The sequence below is a fragment of the Danio aesculapii genome, chromosome 16, assembly GCF_903798145.1.
Source record: "Danio aesculapii chromosome 16, fDanAes4.1, whole genome shotgun sequence".
Taxonomy (NCBI): Eukaryota; Metazoa; Chordata; class Actinopteri; order Cypriniformes; family Danionidae; genus Danio; species Danio aesculapii.
In genome coordinates, this window is record NC_079450.1 from 47,876,384 (window position 1) to 47,895,695 (window position 19,312).

The window sequence follows — 19,312 nt, forward strand, 5'->3', positions numbered from 1 at the left end:
CATGAGTATTTGAAGTTGTTTTCACATAATGCTGACAAAAACTTACAAACTGTCTCTGACTATATATTTATCATTGCTTGACATTGCAGCTCACCATTATTAGTATAAAATGTATTCAAACAAACATCCTATACAAAATGGTATTACAATCTATTATACATTTTCAGGGGACAATTGACAAATGTTAATCTCATATCAAATCCCACTGTTCATTAAACATTATATTAGGGTACTTAGACCAGTTAGCTTGATTCGTTGTATGTGAATCCAGCAATCATGCTTGGATCTGTGCCAAAAAAAATTCAGTCCGAGATTGCCTGGATGAGGTGATCTCAGCTCGATTAAAATGAACTCTGGAGCGAATCAATTGTAGTGAGAAAGCAATACAATCCGAACCAGGTTATATCACAGTGTATTATGATATGTAATAGGCATATCAGCTATATGAAGAGAGATTATGAAAGCAGGATGGCATCCTTACCGGTAAATGTGCGTTTCATGTCAAATACGAAAGTGAAAGCACGTTAACTATTAAAAAGAGCCGTTTATCCGTTAGGAAAATGTACCAAACAGCAGTCTTGATTTATCTGTTATTTCGCACTATAATGTAAAGCTATAATGCATAAGCCAACTGCTGTGTTTACTGCTATTTTGGTCAGTGTTATAACTTTGCTGTGTGGAAGTGAACCGCACCAAGAACAAAACGCAACATAGTAACAATTTTTATTCTGTTTCGGAACTAAAGAATCAATCCACAGGTGTGAAAGCACCCTTAGACTCTAATAATTTTATTACTAACTTGCTGTCCACACAGCAGTAGATTTAGGTCAATTTGCAAATGTGTAATATTGCTTCAACCTTTCATCCGCACAGCACCAGAATTGTCGGTGCCCTGAAAGTAACTTTTTGGACAATGGGTTCATAGTGGGAAATTCTAAATGAAAAATCACAACCCAGTGCCCATTTTTGGTATGGTAATAAAAAGTGTTTTAATTTTAAAAATGTGTCTAGTGCGTACATTAGACATCGAACATTAGGAAAAGTCACAATTGTGCTACTTTTGACTTTATTGCATTGGATGCTTCATTTTAGTCTTGTTTTAGGAAGCACACCATGTCGGCGGTCCTGTAGGCCCACAGCTGAAGAGGTCTGATTGTTCTGGAGAGCTGGCAAGTGAGAGATGGGGAACACAGCCCCAAGTTCCGCAAGGCACTGATCAGTGGAGATGAGGTTCTGGCCTATCAGCTCTACGAGGGCAACCCTCAGTTCAAGAGTCTCTAGACCCCAATACCTCATATGGGGAACCGTATCACACAACACAACACCCCGCTCCATTATGCTGCCAGACATGCCATGACAACGCATACTCAGGTAACACATGGGTTCTTTTGTAATATTTAGTGTTTTAGTGTTCTGGCATATTTATATGTCTGACTGTAAATTCATACTTTGAATTGTATTTCATTGCAGACAATATGAACACAATATTCAGTATGAACCCATGCATATTTCCACAAGACAATGCAAAACCACTTTCCTCACACATTACAAAAGTCCTGGCTGTTACAGGTACTTGACTGGCCTGCCTGCAGTCCTGACCTGTCTCAATAGAGAATGTGTGGTGCCATTTAAAACGCGTTTTGAAGACCCCATACTGTTGCCCACCTTAAGACTTCGCAGGAATTTTGACAAAATTACACCTGAAAACACTTTATCACTTCGACGTTTAGTCCCTAAAGGTCTTTTAAGTGTTTGTGAAAAGGAATGGCAACATTATAAAATGGTAAAATACATTACTGTTCCTACTTTTTTTGAAATGTGTTGCAAGAACCAAATTGCAATAAAAGCCACAAGGAACACATTAAATAATGTTTGTTGTACTGTCTGCAATGAAAATACAAGTCAAAGTAAATTTAGAAATCACGACTTTATATTTTTATTTGTGTTTTCCATACTGTCCCAACTTTTTCTGATTTGGAGTTGTATTCAAATATTTAGAAATTCAGTTGTTCAATAACTTGAGAACATCTCTTGGAAACTCTGTTTTTCCATCACCATGTGTTAACATACTTTTTTAAGTGTCGCATGAGGAACGAGTGATAGAAAACGGCAAATCTCAATTTCGAAAAAATCCCTTAATTTGCAAAAAGTTTTTTGCTTGCTTGAGGTGGTTTTGGATTGTGGCGAAAAAGGGTTAATTTGAATAACGGGAGATGGAAATGAATTTGACCTAATTTGTATTTTGTATCTTTTGCGAACCTGAAAAGATTTCTGAAAGCCAGACAGAAAATTATATTATAAGTTTATTACATATTTTTGTAGTCAAAGATAATTGTAACATTTTTAAAAATATATTAGAGCTATATTAAAATGTGAAGTTTGGCCACACAAAACGGGAAAATATTTAAGAATAAATAAAACCATGAAGATAACAGATGAGTCAATAAGTGTCAACAATATTGCAATTGTACCTTTTTAGGACAAAACATATGTTTGTTTAGGTTGTAAAATTTGCTATTTGAGGCAACAAAGACTAAGAGGTAATCCTATTTAAAAAAGAATCCACTAATATTTTTTGTTCTTGAAAAATAATGTATTTTTAAAATATAAGATATAATATATTTGTGGTAAGAAGAGATATGAATATTACTGTTTATAATTTTATTTATTTTTTTACAAATATTTTGACCATCAGACAAATCGGCAAAGCGGTTGAAAGTGTAAAAAAAAAAAGAGTTTGCTTAAATTCACTGTGTAAATATATCTGCCTTGCCTACTTATAACACAAACAGAACAAAACACGTTTTAATACTAGGTGCAAACAGGACCTATTTGTCATTGACCCACATAATAACTGAATCTGACTTGCAAACTACCAGAAAGATTGATGCACGTTTCCTTGCTTTTTACACACTTACATACTCTAGAAATACTGAGTGTTGTACAATCACATTCTGCTGTTTTCCCCTCCCAGTGGTGAAACTTTTTGGCCAAAAAAGTGAAGAAGTTTGAGCCACGTTTTGAAAGTTATTTTAAGGCAAAACAGCTGTTTCAACTTCAAATGTGCTGAAGATTCCTGGGGCTGAATAAGCAGGCCGATGTTATTCACAATCTATAGCCGCTCATGACTGTTTGCTTTGGAAATATCTTTTATGCTCCCCTTAAAATGTGTGTGTGTTTAGTACAAAATCAATTAAAGGGATCATGACATGGATGTTTCATATGTTCATTCTAGTACAGTACACTAAAAAAAGATTATGTATGTGAAAAAAAAAAAAAATCCCAACTATTATTTTTCAACCCTCATCCCTCTTGGTGAAAAGGCCTGTTTTGAAGTGGCGGTTCCTTCAAAGCTCGTCAGTAAATGCCCAATGATTTGATTAACTGACATCATTGCATAGGAAACAGCATCAATGCTCCTTCACGTCTGCAATGAGTTGTTTTGGTTGTGAAGTGATTTGACAACATTATCACATAAAATAATCATTCACAGACAAAGCATTATGAAATTAACTTTTTTTTTTTTTTTGGAACTCTCCATTACACTGCTTTGTTCACAATACAGTTTTGCAGTCAGAAACTCTGAAAAAAGCATGTAGTCCTCTGAATGATCGTAGCACTGTAAAAATAAACCATCCACTGACTCTTATAGTGACATAAAAGAGTGCTTAAAGTGGACAAGTCACAGCAAAAGTTTATTCACTCTTTAGTTTGACCGTGTTTATCAGCAAGACACTTAGAGAATGTGAGAAATTAAAGATGCATCTACTGGTATCTGCTTTAGACTACAGCAGTGGTTATAACCCAAGTTTGTGAAATTTTTTTTTCTCTTATAATATGGATTTCTGGCCTTTGAGGCAGGACCTTTATAATTTTTGTAAATGAGAAGTGATCCAGGGTATAATTAATGCATCAGGAATGTAGATCAATGTTACTGAAGTAGCTTGCTTTTTAGTTTTACTTATGATTTTGTGATTTAGAACATTTTACAATTGCAATATAGTGACTCGCAGAAATCTAAATTGCATTGTTCGCTATTAGGGCTGGACAGTTAATGGAAGACGATTTTCAATGCTTATTAATGTCAGTGTGTAAGTAAACCCCAAGCTCCAGCACTTGCCTTCAGATTAAGCAGAATATAATACACAGCATTTATTTCACAGTAGCTGTGCACTGAGATGCAAAATCGCATTGAAAATTTATATCGATTTAATTGGATGATAATGACATCAAGATAATCATTCTGTGATAATGACAGCGGTTTGTGTAGCTTCTTAGTGTACTACAACTACATGCTGCAAGATCTGAAAGCACCTGAAAATACCACATATAGTGCCATTTTTTTTTTCTCCAAACTGACTTCATAACTTTATCGCAAGTGTTTAAAATAATTCTTCTGTGAGAAAATGTGATTATTAGTCACGCTAAATCAATTAAAGCAGTTCAATCAGTTAATTAGTTATATTTTGTAACACAGTGGGTATTTCCTGAGATTGTTCCTCGTGGGTATCAATAGTTTTTCACGCAAGAGCGCCCCCTGGCATTTGGAGGAGATTTACTACTGATCACAGAGCGTGCTTCCTTTATAAGGTGTGCATGCAATCGTCTTTGTGATTTCATTTAGATTAATCGCCCAGCCCTATTTGCTATACAGACTTCAGCATTTCCTCTAGGATTTTTTTTTTCAGCTGTGGTGGCAGGCCTTTTACATAGATCATCCAACTACTAATGCCGTTATTCTAATGACAAATGTTGTGAGAGCAGTAATACAAGTCGAGATCGCATTCAAGCAATATGAGCATGCAAATCTTTTTGGCTTGTGCCAATTTTTATTTATTTATTATTTTCTGCTTGTGCACAAAACTTCTTACACGCCCTCAAATATAAGCAGCTTAAGCGCACATTTTCTTGTGCGCTCTTAAATAAACGCTGCTGAAGTGCGATTTAGTGTGTTTATGAAACAGGTATGTCTCCAACATTTATTAGATTTGGTAGGAATGTTTATGAATGTCTCCAAAAGACCTATAGAAAGGCAAAATGTGAAACGGCCTTAAGCTCCAGCAAGATAAAGCCATTGTATGAAGATGCATAGACTTTTATCTATAAATAAAGTATAATTATGGAAACTGTGTTCATCATAACTGAAAGCTACGTTGTGTTTGCTAGCCTCACGCATTACTCAGCCTTGTCAGTCAGTTAGTCAGCATGTAACCTTAAAAGTTAAACAAATAACGCAAAGCACTACTACGATTACAGAAAGTTTGCGCTGTTATAATTCACTTACATTTTAATACGTATTCGTGCGATTTATAACCCGCTATAAAGATAAAACGGCAACAACTGAAGGTTTTGAATGAGAAGCTATAATGTAGCCATGGCGGGGAATAAATTTTGGTGTGGCGCCTCACCATGGAAGAATTAATGTAGTGGAAACCATGGACTTACTTATCTTGTCAGTCAAATTTGAATGAAGAGTTTACTAAATAAAGCAAAATCATTGCATTTAGAAATACTGTTGGTACATTAAAAAGGAGATAATCAGACGTCTCGTCATAATATGATATCGATACTCTGTCAGTGATGCAATATTTGTTGACACTTCAAAAAATTCTACAATATGATTTCAAATTGAATATCAATCAGTAAATCAACATTATTATATTACATGCCTAATTTATAGACCAGTCATTTTTATCAACTCACAAATGCCAGTTAAAGTGTATAACATGAACATTAAACTAAGCTTTATGGGAATTGCATCATAGATTGTTGGTTTTTGTATCACCAACAGCAAATAAGGATGGAAAATGTTTATCGCCAATGACTTGATACAAACAGAAACCTGATAGGTCTGATAGCTGTGTGCCAGTAATGCAACTGAAAACTATATATGCTATCAATGCTATGTATATAACAGCCACAATGCAGTGGTCGAGTGGATTGTAACACAATGAATGTTGGTTAGTTTTTCTTTGACTGCATTTTAGACTCATCTTTGTCAGCAATAAAGAAAAAAAAAAAGATTCAAACATTTTTCAGATTTATTTTATTGATGACATTAACACTGTAATGCATGCATAGATAGACATGATCAAGTGGAGAGCATCACAACGAAAGTGTATCCTAAAAATATTATGGAATTAGGGCTGCATCGGTATTGGAAAAATCTGATATTACGATATTTTATTTTTTTGCAATAAATATTGAGATATGAGTACGTTTTTAAAAGATAGTTTGAATAGCACTATAGTTTTGTGCGAAGTCCTAACAGTATTTCAATTACAGAAACTGAACAATCACAATGCAAAAAATGCTTTTCTCACTCTAGTTACATTTCCATCCACCTATTTTTATGCGCATTATGGAGATGCACATAAAAAAATTGGTTGATGGAAATGCCAAGATGTGCATCAATTTTGAAAATATTATAACGATAAGATAACGATAAAATATTTATTTGATAAGAAAAGATGCGCATGAAATACCATGGAAACACTTTCACCAAGCAAATTTCAGTCATGTATAGTTTGTAATAAGAGATCAATTAGTTATTAGCTTTACTTATTAGCTTTACATGCACAAATTTGTGAAAATTATGACCTGTTAAAAAGTATTTAAGACACACAACAGCATATTTCAGCGAATTTTGTTAAGGCCTTAAATTTAGTTTTTAAATTTAAGACATTTTAAGACTGCGTACACCCTGAAAAAACCTACAACTTTTTTCCCCCTTTAAACACAATATATTTTATTTTGAGAAACATTTAAAATATTTTGGAGCAATAAACACGTCATGCCTGCTGTCTTTGTTAGTTTAAAAACACAGATTTGTTTGCAATTAAATAGCATCTTGGATATTTTTTTCTGCTGGTGATTAATGTTTTCATAAAAGCTGAAACAACAAAAAAAAGAAGTAAATAATTTTTTTACACATACCTTAGGAACGGTATTACAGAACATGTTGGCGGTTTAAAACCTTGACTTTTCCAAACCACGGATACCTTGAAAACGGTTATCGTCCCATGCCTACCTGTGGTGTAAGTAAAATAATCTTTTTATTTCACTTCGAAATGTAGATTTTGGAGTAGAAACAAGACTGACATTAAGTGAGAAAAATCTGTTTTAATCCATATAAATACAGTGATTACAGTGATACAATTCTGTAAATCTTGGTCAAACTATAAATTAGACTAAACATTGCATATTTTGTGATGTGACTATCGTGGGACCTGACATTGCGATATCGATGCTGAAACTATATATTGTGCAGCCCTATATGAAGGTATATTTCTTTACGCAAATAATCGAAACATCATATTGTTAATCATTTGATCAATATATTGATCCATATCAATGTATTGTTTACAGCCATACTGTTCTAAAATGCGGATTAATACTGACACTACTGCATCAGACAATGGCAACCAGTTTTTGCTGGAATTATTCTGATTTAAATGACTGAAGTGATGCCATTTATTGATCATGTTAACTTCAGCATAAGATTTAACTATTGAATTAAATGTTCTTTTGATAACTATTAAATTTCTCATAAAAAAAAATCAATAATGAAAACAATGCTGGTCATATAATTCAGTATTTAAATGGTTTGTACTTTTTGTGGGGCCAACCATGAAACTTTTTTTTTTTTTTTTTTTTTTTTTAGAAAAAAAGTTGTGTATAGGATTTAGCCTCTTTCAAATGTTTGTTTATTTTTATTATTAACCTCACAGACTATTTGTCATGCTTTTATTAGTTTTTTTGTTGGATAAATGAATTGAGTTTATACATTTCATTTATTACTATAATTTATTACAATAATTTTATATTATTAGTAATATATTTGTTGAAAGGCATCACATTTGACCATTTATTCATACTGTAACTTGCATTGCCATTTATTCGCAGGTCCTTCCTCTTCAGCAAGGATGGGAACCCCAACAAGCGTAATGTGCACAATGAGACAGCTCTACATGTGTTGTGCATGGGGCCTCTTATCCTGCTCTCTGAAGGGGCTCTGCAGCCACGACGGCCCGACCTTATGAAGATGAACGCAGGAGAGCGGAGTGCCTCCAAGATGATCCTGAAGTGGGACTGGCGCCAAACTAGACCGTGGTAAATATGAGAGTGCTGACGTCAGTGCCACCGATAACAAGAAGAACACACCACTACACTACGCTGCTGCCTCAGGGATGAAGATATGTGTGGAGGTACATGTATAAAACACTACTCCTGCTGAAATGCTTCTATCCCAACCCCTATTGGTTTGATATTGCTAATCATTCACACATTAATTGTTCCCTATATAGAGAGCAGGGAGACATCATCACTCTATGCCAAAAATGATCAGATTGTGGAGACATTATTATTCATGCTTTAGGTTTTTTAAGAACCATTTTGTTCACCCTTTATACAAATGACCGCGTTAGTCAGCAGACAAATTAATATATTCTTACATTTTCTGATGACACTGTATTATTGCAGCTGTTCACAAAAGCATTATGGAATACAGAGCGGCTGGTTTGTCAGATGGTGGGATGACCACTATTTGGAAATTAATGTTAAGAAAATGGAGGAGGTCATCATAGACCCCTGGGGCCTCATGTATCAACGCTGCTTACACCAGATATCACGCTCACGTTTGGATTTACTAACGATGAAATTAACGTGCGTTAGTCCTCGCCAACTTCATGTCTGGCGTACGTGCATTCTTGTGTGTGTTTGTTTTATTTGCATTGGCGACTCCTAGAGGCAATTATGTTAATAGTTTAGTTGGTTAATTATGTTAATAATAGTTAGTTTCCATATCATGCCATTGAACCGTGGTAAAGTTAGTTTGATGTTTGACATTCATTAGACATTTTGAGCCAAAAATAGGTCAGATATGCATAAATATATGCCCTTTATGTTGCACAAGGCTTAATTTCTTGATTAAAAAAAAATTTAACCATACGAATGAATTAAACAATTCAACCATATGAACATTATTGCAAAAGACTCTGTTTTTGTAATTGGCACTTTTATTTATTTTATAATATTTTTAAGATATCCTTTAATGTAAAAATTGTAAAAGTCAATTAAAGTCTGACACCATTTGAGATAAAATATTCAAATCAACTCTAAAATTGTTTGTCGCCGACAATTGAGGCAACTCTCTCCTCAGGGTGTTAGTTCAGCATCCCCTGTTCCTCCGCCTGTTCGGTCCACATTTTGATGGTGCGCCGCTGTTCTCCTCTTAACCTGCACCTTTACATTGGGCCATTTATTTTTTAATTCACTCAGTGCAAAGCTCAGACCCCACTGCGTTAACCGCATCAGCTAAACTCTCCCATTCTATTATTTATCTTTTGTTATTAATTCCGGAGGACAAACTTGCAAATAACACAGTTTTTCTCCGGTCTCCATCCGATATTAGCACCTCCAGTTCACATTCTGTGAACTTTTTCTTCTCTTCTTGCTTGCTTGCTTGCTTGCTTGCTTGCTTGCTTTTGCCATTGCTTTTTCGTTTGGTTTTGCCAAAGTAGAGTCATTACCATATTTATTAGGGGAGGAGGCAGGGAGGGGTTTTGTGCTCCTGACTGTGCGCTTGGTTTCATGTTAATTCGGATGTACAAAGAGAATATACACCTTCCCAAATGATGTTTAGCAGAACAAGTCAATTTTCACAGTATGTCTGATAATATTTTTTTCTTCTGGAGAAAGTCTATTTGCTTTATTCTGCTAGAATAAAAGCAGTTTTAAATTTTTTAAACACAATTTTAAGGACAAAATTATTAGCCCCTTTAAGCTATGTATTTTTTCAATAGTCTACTAAACAAACCATCATTATACAGTAACTTGCCTAATTACCCTAACCTGCCTAGTTAACCTAATTAACCTAGTTAAGCCTTTAAATGTCAGTTTAAGCTGTAGAGAAGTATCTTGAAAAATCTAGTAAAATATTATTTACTGTCATCATGGCAAAGATAAAATAAATCAGTTATTAGAAATTAGTTATTAAAACTTTTATGTTTAGAATTGTGTTGTAAAAAATCTTCTCCGTTAAACTGAAATTGGGGAAGAAATAAACAAGGGGGCTAATAATTCAGGGGGCAGCTAATAATTCTGACTTTAACTGTATAATGTGAACATGCATGACTTGTTTGTGTGGCAAGCTTGTATAAATTGCCTCAACTGTGTCTCAAACAACTAATTTAACTCAAGCTGAAAATTAGCTTGAAGTGAAAAAAAAACATCCTGTGACTAAGCATGAAAGAGTAACACGGTGCTCCACCACTGATGTGAACTCAGCATTAGGCTCATTACAAATGTTCTCATTGGTTCCCATGCGTAATTGTATCCAACATTCCACCCCCCTGTCATCCATTGTTTGTTTGTGTTGTGTATTCAGAGCTAGTGAGCAATGGACTTTAACAATAAGAATAAAAACTGGAGTAACAAACAATAACATAACTGTTGGCATTAATTAATTGATTTAAACTTGCCCAGCCCTGTATAAACTTTCCCATATATAAATCCTTCATCTGGGACATTTGGAAATCCTGGATGAAATGTTTCTTTTTCACAATAGAGGTGGTTAAACGTGTGATTCTGTTTAGAGAAATCTAAGAAATTCAAATGTATTAAAAATTAAAAACTTGTACATAAGTATTTACAGCCTTTGCCGTGAAGCTGTAAATTGAGCTCAGGTACATTCTGTTTCCACTGATCATTTTTGAGATGTTTCAGCAGCTTAATTGGAGTTCACCTGTGGTAAATTCAGTTGATTGGACATGATTTGAAAAGGCATACACCTGTCTATATAAGGTCCCAGGGTTGACAGTGCATGTCAAAGCACAAATCAGGCATGAAGACAAAGGAATTGTTTGAAGACCTCCAAGATGGGATTGTCTCGAGGCACAAGACTGGGGAAGGTAACAGAAAAACTTCTCCTGCTCTGAAAGTTTCAATGAGCACAGTGGCCTCCATCATCCGTAAGAACCACCAGTACTCAGATGGCCGGCCATCTAAGCTGAGTGATCAGAGGAGAAGGGCCTTAGTCAGGGAGGTGATCAATTACCCGATGGTCACTCTGTCTGAGTTCCAGCGTTCTTCTGTGGAGAGAGGAGAACCTTACAGAAGGACAACAATTTGTGCAGCAATCCATTAATCAGGCCTGTATGGTAGAGTGGCCAGACTGAAGTCACTCCTGGCCTGGAATTTGCCAATAGGCATCTGAAGGACTCTCGGACCATAAGAAACAAATACTTTGGTCTGATGAGACTAAAATTTAACTCTTTGAAGTGAATGCCAGGCGTTTCGTTTGGAGAAAACCAGGCACCGCTCATCACCAGGCTAATACCATCCCTACAGTGAAGTGTAGTGGTGGCAGCATCATGCTGTGGGGATGTTGTTCATCAGCAGGAACTTGAAGAGTAGTCATTATAGAGGGATAGATGAATGCAATAATGTACAGAAACATCCTGAATGAAATCCTGCTTCAGAGTGCTCTTGACCTCCAGTCCATCTTCCAGCAGAACAATGACCCACAATCATACTGCCAAAATATCAAAAAAATTCACAACAACTCTGTGAATGTCCATGAGTGGCCCAGCCAGAGCCCAGGCCTAAATTCTATTAAACATCTCTGGAGACATCTGAAAATGGCTGTACACCGTCGCTTCCCATCCAACCTGATAGAGCTTGAGAGGTACTGCAAAGTGAAATGGGCAAAATTTTCCAAAGACAGTCATTCCAAGCTTGTGGCATCATATTCAAAAAGTCTGTAAATGCTGCCAAAGGTGCATCAACAAAGTATTGAGCAAAGGCTGTGAATACTTATGTACTTGTGATTTTTCAGGTTTTTTATTTTAATAAATGTGAAAAAATTTCAAAAACTCATTCACATTGTCATTATGGGGTATTTGGTGTAGAATGTTGAGGAAATGCATGAATGTAATCCATTTTGGATTAAGGCTGTTACACAAAAAATGTGGGAAAAAGTGAAGTGCTATGAATACTTTCTGGATGCACTGTAGAAAAAAAAATACTATAATTTTAAGACACAAAAGTGAAAAGAAATAACTTTGTCGGACATTTACTGGAGCACAAATCTCTAACTTGACTATTTTTATTCCCCATCAACATTTCATGAAAAAGAAATCGGGCAGAAAAAAAAATCACTTTAATTGTGAAGCTCTGAAAGGTGCGGTATGTTTTCATAGTTCACTAAACGCTCAAAAGATCATGGAAAGTTAGATTCATCATTTCATGACCTCTTTAAGTCTATTGATCTTTCCATTGTATCAACATTGTTTCCATCTTGAATTTCTCTGCAGTTTCTGGTGAAACGTAGCGCAGACCTGTTCGCAGAGAATGAGAACAAGGAGACCCCGTGTGATTGTGCAGAAAGGCAGCACCATAAAGAGCTTGCACTTGGTTTGGAGTCTCAAATGGTCTTCTCCACTGACCCCAATGCCGAGGATATTGAGGCAGAGTATGCAGCCTTGGACCGCAGGGAGGTGAGCTCACCAAATAAACTCTGGAATTTCTTGTGACGTTTACATTGGCCACAAGCCCTGTGTCCAGATGTGACAAATTTCGACATAATATACAGATGAAGCCAAATGATTATAAATTAAATGATGTAACCCTACTGTGATATTTCTGTGCTGTTTAACAAAGAAATAAAATTTTTAAACAAATTTTTAAACATAACTTTTTAGTATTATTTTGACTTTCATTAGTCATTAGTTAATACTAAGTTCTTATACCTATTTTATTTTTTTTTTTTTACATGATGACAGTACATACTATTTGTTTTTTAGTTATTTTGCAAGATACTAGTATTCAGATTAAGTTATATTTAAAGCCTTAACAGGGCTTGCAAAATTTTAAAATCCCTGGTAGCCCTTGGGCAGGCATTCTTCAGTTTTTGGTAGCCCGAATATATGTTACTTATAGCAAGTAATATATAAGTTAAGTAGCCCAAATAGAAATACAATGTCTATTAAATTAAAACAAAAACAAATTTATAAATAAAAAAAATATATATAATATGTAATATTTGTTATACGCTGTATGTTTATTTTAAAATAACCAAATATTATTTAACATTTTTATCTGATAATTTTTTTAAATAACCAAAGTGAACATTGTTTCCGGTATTTTTGGCAACTATAAAAACTTCTAAAATGTACAGGGCGTCTTTTTAAAAATAAAACAATAATATACAAATTTTTATAATTTTGCCTCATGGTTAATTTATTCATTTTCTTTTTGGCTTAGTCCCTTTATTAATCAGGGGTCGCCACAGCGGAATTTACTGCCAACTGTTCCAGCATATGTTTTACGCAGCGGACGCCCTTCCAGCTGCAACCCATCACTGGGAAAGACCCATACACTTTCATTTACACACATACATTATGGACAGTTTAGCTCACCCAATTCACCTATAGCACATGTCTTTGGACTTGTGGAGGAATCAGTGACCTTCTTGCTGTCTTCTCATGGTTATTTTTGGTTAGTTAATATATACATATAACTAACTTGCTACTACCTGTAAAATCTGAATGATTTTAGTTCTGATCTGCATCTCAGAAGACACTTGCATACAGTTGAAGTCAGAATTATTAGCCCCACTGAATTATTAGCCACTTGTTTATTTTTTTTCCCCAATTACTGTTTAACGGAGAGAAGATTTCTAAACATTATAGTTTTAATAACTCCTTTCTAATGACTGATTTCTTTTATCATTGCCATGATGACAGTAAATAATATTTTACTAGATATTTTTCAAGACGCTTCTATACAGCTTAAAATGACATTTTAAAGCTTAACTAGGTTATTAGGTTAACTAGGCAGGTTAGGGTAATTAGGCAAGTTATTGTATAACGATGGTTTGTTCTGTAGACTGTAGACTAAAAGTATAGCTTAAAGGGGCTAATAATTTTGACCCTAAAATGTTTTTAAAAAATTAAAAACTGCTTATATCGTTGCCCATAAAAAAACAAATGAGACTTTCTCCTGAAGAAAAAATATTATCAGACATATTGTGAAAATTTCCTTGCTCTGTTAAACATCATTTGGGAAATATTTAAAAAAGACAAAAAAATAAAAAAAGGGGGTTTAATAATTCTGATTGCAACTGTAGATAGTTCACCCAAAATTTAAATTCTGTGTTTACTCCTGCTTTATAATTCAGACCTGTTTGTGTTTCTTTCCCTTTTTTGGTGAACAAGATATAGAAATAAAATGCTTACATTTTTTTTTTTTTTTTTTTTATCTGCGTTCAAGTTCAGTTTATGTTCAGTGTATGCTGCTGTAGACATGTTAAAGGGATTTTTTAAGTATAACATGTATGATTACAAAATTTGAAACTTAGCTCAAGCTATTTCTGTGTCTGAATCTTTGTGTCAGTGCGATCTCTGTGTGAGTGACAAGTGTTTGTGTGCGTAAATGCCGGCCATTGATTGAAACACTGAAACGTTATTTGAGAGGTAATTGCTAATATTGTGGCTTTTCTCAAGTAAAAAAGTGAATTTATTGCTGCCATATTAGCAACACAGCACATACATATTATTACATTTCTGAGTGAATGTAAAGGCACTAAAAATATATATTTTTAAATAGGTGGATTTTGGTAGTCCGACTGGAAAAGCAAAGTCCCAGGATGTTGGGCTACTGTATTTTGCGAGCGCTGCTTAACTAGGTTAGTTTAGGTTAACTAGGCAAGTTATTTTAATAAGGGAAGTCATTGGACAGCAGTGGTTTGTCTTGTAGCCAACTGAAATACAAAAAATTTTAAGGGGGCTATAATATTTACCTTAAAATTCCTTAAATGAAATATTTGGAAAAGAAGAGGCTAATAATTTTGCCTTCAACTGTATTTACATTTTAAGAGTTTGAATCAGATTGTTTTTATACTCCGGATTAACATGTAACGATGTGTGTGTTTCAGTTTTATGAAGGTTTGCGAGTGCAGGACCTCAGGAGACTGAAGGACATGCTCATAGTAGAGACTGCGGACATGCTGCAAGCTCCTCTATTCACTGCAGAGGCTCTTCTAAGGGCTCACGGTACGATGTTATGTTGTGTATTCAAAGATATTTTGACTGCTGTTGTCTGTTGGCAGGCCCAGATGTAATTATGGGTAAATGTGTTGAGAGTACTACAATTGTTGGAAGATGAAAACTGAGCTAGTTTGAGGGGCAGCTGTGGGAAAGACTAGCTTGCTTTGGATTATTTGACAAACATGACCGAACAAAAAATAGATTTTTATATGAATATAGGTTGTGTTAATCTTGTATAGACTTTGTTAGTGTGTGTTTAAGTTCAGATAATTTTGTTTTACAATCAATATCTGTTTGTTTGTTTTTGTTTTGTGTTGAGTATTATTTGGTTTTGGTTTGTTTAACTTTTTATTACTTGAGCCTTTTGTCTATTTTGTTTCACTTTACTTTGGTATTTGTTTTTTGTATAATCTAGTTGTATTTTTTTGTATTTCTTTTGCTTTATTGGTCAAGTGGTCATTTTGTTTGTTTTACTTTGGTTTGGTTAGTTTTTTGTTTAATTTACTTAAGTATTATTTTGTTTTGTGTTGTCTTTTTGTTATTTGCATTTTATTGGCTTACTTTTTTTGTTTGACTTTTGTCAAGTTTTGTTTCTTTTTGTTTCCCTTTGGATTGTTTTTGTTTTGTTTTTGTTTAATTTACTTGTATTTTATTAATTTTTTTGCTTTGTTTTGTTTTTTGTTTGTTTTTTTTGTTTATTTTGTTTCACTTTGGTTTGTTAATGTTTTTTTGTTTAGTTTATTTGTAAATATGTGCTTTTCTTTTGTTGTTTGCATTGGCACGGGCTTGTTAGCCTTTTGTTTTGTTGTCATTTGGGTTTTGTATGGGTTTGTGAATGTTTTGCTTTATTTCCTTGACATTTTGTTTGTTTGCCGTTTTGTGGTTTTTCTTTTCTTTTGACATTTGCCAGTCATTATAAAACTGAAAAAAATAAACATATGGGGCTTTGACATTAGTTTGTTTTAACAATGAATATAAACTATTGCAACTATAGTTAAATTAAAATGAGAACTAAATGGTGGGTTAAAATTAAGTTGTGGGAACAAATTATTAGTTTGTCTTTTTTTCCACCAAGAAAATAAGTCATGAGGTTCATAAGTTTCATAATAGCTAAAGGATGACAACAAATTTTAAACCAATTGACCAAACTTTACATTTCATACTTGAGAATGTTATACTTCAACAGTGTTGCAGGATTGTTCTTCATTCAATTTCCATTTGATTTTAAAAAGCTGACAAGGCATATAACTTAATTTGAATGTTGACAAAGCTTCTTTGAATATGATGGTTGTGACTATTATTTAAAAGCTATACAAGGGCACGAACTCTGTGTGTGTTCCATGCAGGCCTACTCCTGCATGGAACAGCTTTATTCTGACGCAGCCCTACTTGTGCATAACTTCATAAAATAGCCTCACGTGCTTTTTAAAAACACCCGTAGAACACAGGTATGATATTATCTCTGAAGAAATTCTATTAAAAAAATCTTTAAGGTGTTTTTGCTGTACAACATAAAAAGCATTCAAGCCCGCAAAGCAGACCAAGATGTTTCCTTCTCCTTAATTTACAAGAGCACTCCGTTTAGAGCTGCTAAACTCTCTGGCACAAGACTCATAATTGGATCAGTGCTTTCTTTAATAATCTCCAATTATGTGAGCAGGCTGTCTAGCAGGCCTTGTTCCAGATGACTTGAGCCCATGGGAGAAAAGGGCAGAGCTCTGATTCATGCGCGCTGCTATTATTGCCACGGCCTCTCTGGAGACCGCCAGCCGAGGCTCAAATATGCAGCCTCGCTGTGTTTTAAATACTTAAACCCAACTTCACACTTTTGACTCCTAGATTTACGAGTAAATACAGTACATTACAAAAACAGTAGAAGTAGAAGGATTGTGGGCTTTGTTTGAGTTATTTCTTTGTAGCTTTTATTTGGATGTAGTTGGTTTTGTGGTTTGCCCATGGACTTTGAAACTGTTGAATTGATCCTTCAGCGTCTGAAGTTTAGTTTTTTTTTTTTTTTTTTGTTGCCATTTTTTATCTTTTTTGGCATTTCTTATCTGTTTTTTTTTAACCCTGCTATCTTTATTGATGTTGATCGGCAAGTTAATTTGTCCTTTTTTAATATGTCACCATACCACGGTGTAGCCTTGAACTAGAGAAGAGTAACCTTAGTTTTGGTTGCAGTAAACTGGACCTAACTTTTTCTTTATTTATACTTTTATGCATTTAATGTTTATTCATTATTCTAATCACATAGGTATCACTTAAAACCTTTTGTTTCTCTCATATATGATTATGATAGTTTAGCATTTTTTAAATGTTTTTTTCTAAATACTATTCAAAAAATTCTATAGATTTTCAGGTTAATATTTAATTTGTTTCAGTAATGGCATTGATGGTTAAAGTTTAGTTTTTATTTTGTGAATGCATTTTTATTTAGTTTTTATATTTTTAGTTTAGTTTCATTTTTAACTAATTCATTTAATTTAGTTTTAGTTTAAGTCAAGTTTGTCGACCACAGCAAAAATTTGTGTTTACACTGCTTTCATTAACTCTTGTGCAGCTCTTGGCAACAAAGAATAAGATGATAATTTGAACCATCACTTCTTACAATGCAAACAAAATTATGAACAATTCAGTCAAACGTCTTCATTATTTTTAAAGATCATATATGTAATTAAACATGCTTAGTTTTTTCACAGGTAGAGAAAATTTTTTATTTTTTAAGATGTATATGTATATAATATTTCTCTTTCCATCAGAGAATGAGTGCTTAATATTCTGAATAAAAATATTATTTTTGCTAAGTATTATTTTATTTCAGTTAGTTTTTCAGTGACTGTTGTTTCATTTTGTTTCAGTTTTCACTTATTATGAAAATTCTATAGTATTTCAGTTACAGAAATATTTTTGACATTGTTTTAATCTTAGTTACTTTGTTTTTAAAATAAACTTTCTAGGAGTACACCAACCATGACTAGTAGGTTAATGTGTGGCAAACAAGTGTTCTTATATCCTGTGCCATCCTGTTTTTCCTCTAGTTCTTTAAATGAATAAAGCTTGTGTTAATCTAGTATAGGCTCTCTACGTGTGTTTTGAGTGATTAAGCAAATTTTTAAGGAAATTTCCAGTAGTTGGTGTGTTGTTGTGAGTGTTGTTTTGTTTTGGTTTGTCTGGTTTTGTTTTTTTATTTTATTTTTTGCTTTGTTTTTGATTTTTTTCTAGTTTTGTTTGTTTTTATTTCACTTTGTTCTATTTATTTATTTTTTTTCATTACTTGCAGTTTTTATTTCTTTTTTATGTGTCTGTTTTTTTTTGTTTGTTGTTTTGTTTAACTTTGGGTTTTAGTTTTTGTTTCAGTTTCTTGCATTTTAGTTTTTTGTCTAGTTTTTTGTTTTGTTGATTTTTGTTTCTCTTATTTAAATTCAGTTTATTTATGTTTTTTTCTTTGTTGTTGTTTGCATTGGCTTGTTTCTTTGGGTTTGGGTTAGGGTTTGTTTTGTGTATGTGTTTGCAAAAGTTTAGCTTTATTTTCTTGAAATTTTTTTTTTTTGTTTGTTTTCTGTTTTTTTTGTCATTTAATTTTTTTACAGCCACATTTAAAAAAAAAATTGATTATCAAGGATTATAAAAAGCTCATTTTATTTAATAGAGAACTTTGAAATGACTGCTTTGTTGAAATGGTTGAATCGGCTGTAAATTCTAGCTGAAAAAAGGCATTTGAATTGATAGGTGAAGGCATGTGTATTTTTAGAATTGCTGCGATTCCTCATGAACCCAGTTGTCCTTTTTGACATTTAGACTGGGACAGGGAGAAACTGCTGGAAGCTTGGATGTCTAATGCTGAAGACTGCTGCCAACGTTCGGGTGTTCAGATGCCCATTCCTCCACCCAAAGGCTACAACACCTGGGACACGCTGCCCTCACCCCGTACACCTCGTACCACCCGTTCATCCATTACCTCGCCGGACGAGATCAGCCTGACCCCTGCTGATGACGATCACTCCCTGGTGAGGGATCAGATTTGATCCATTATTTGTGTTTTCTACTGTTCATTTTCATTTTTGCCACTTTTCTGCAGTGGTAGCGTGGCCATTGGGATTAGATCTAGGCTACTGAAAGATTAATAATTCAGAATGAGAGTGTAATAATTGCAGTTTTGACTTTCTTTGATGTGGCTTGAAAGTTGCTAGTTACAGTAGAAAATACACATGAATGAACAGCTTGGGTCTCATTTAATGACTTAATCAGAGTTTTAACCATGAAAA

The 19,312-nt window shown here is 34.0% G+C and overlaps 1 protein-coding gene across 1 annotated transcript in view; it reads left to right on the forward strand.

Annotated features, from left to right (window-relative positions):
- Positions 1-1,143: 1,143 nt before the first annotated feature.
- Positions 1,144-19,312, forward strand: part of ankib1b (ankyrin repeat and IBR domain containing 1b) — a gene marked incomplete at its 5' end in the record, with an annotated part of 49,504 nt that continues 31,335 nt past the window's right edge. The window contains 11 exon segments of the mRNA XM_056476113.1: positions 1,144-1,267; positions 1,270-1,310; positions 1,312-1,359; positions 1,361-1,371; positions 7,906-8,024; positions 8,027-8,073; positions 8,075-8,089; positions 8,091-8,207; positions 12,315-12,497; positions 14,936-15,053; positions 18,846-19,054. Coding sequence (XP_056332088.1) covers positions 1,144-1,267; positions 1,270-1,310; positions 1,312-1,359; positions 1,361-1,371; positions 7,906-8,024; positions 8,027-8,073; positions 8,075-8,089; positions 8,091-8,207; positions 12,315-12,497; positions 14,936-15,053; positions 18,846-19,054 — 1,032 coding nt within the window.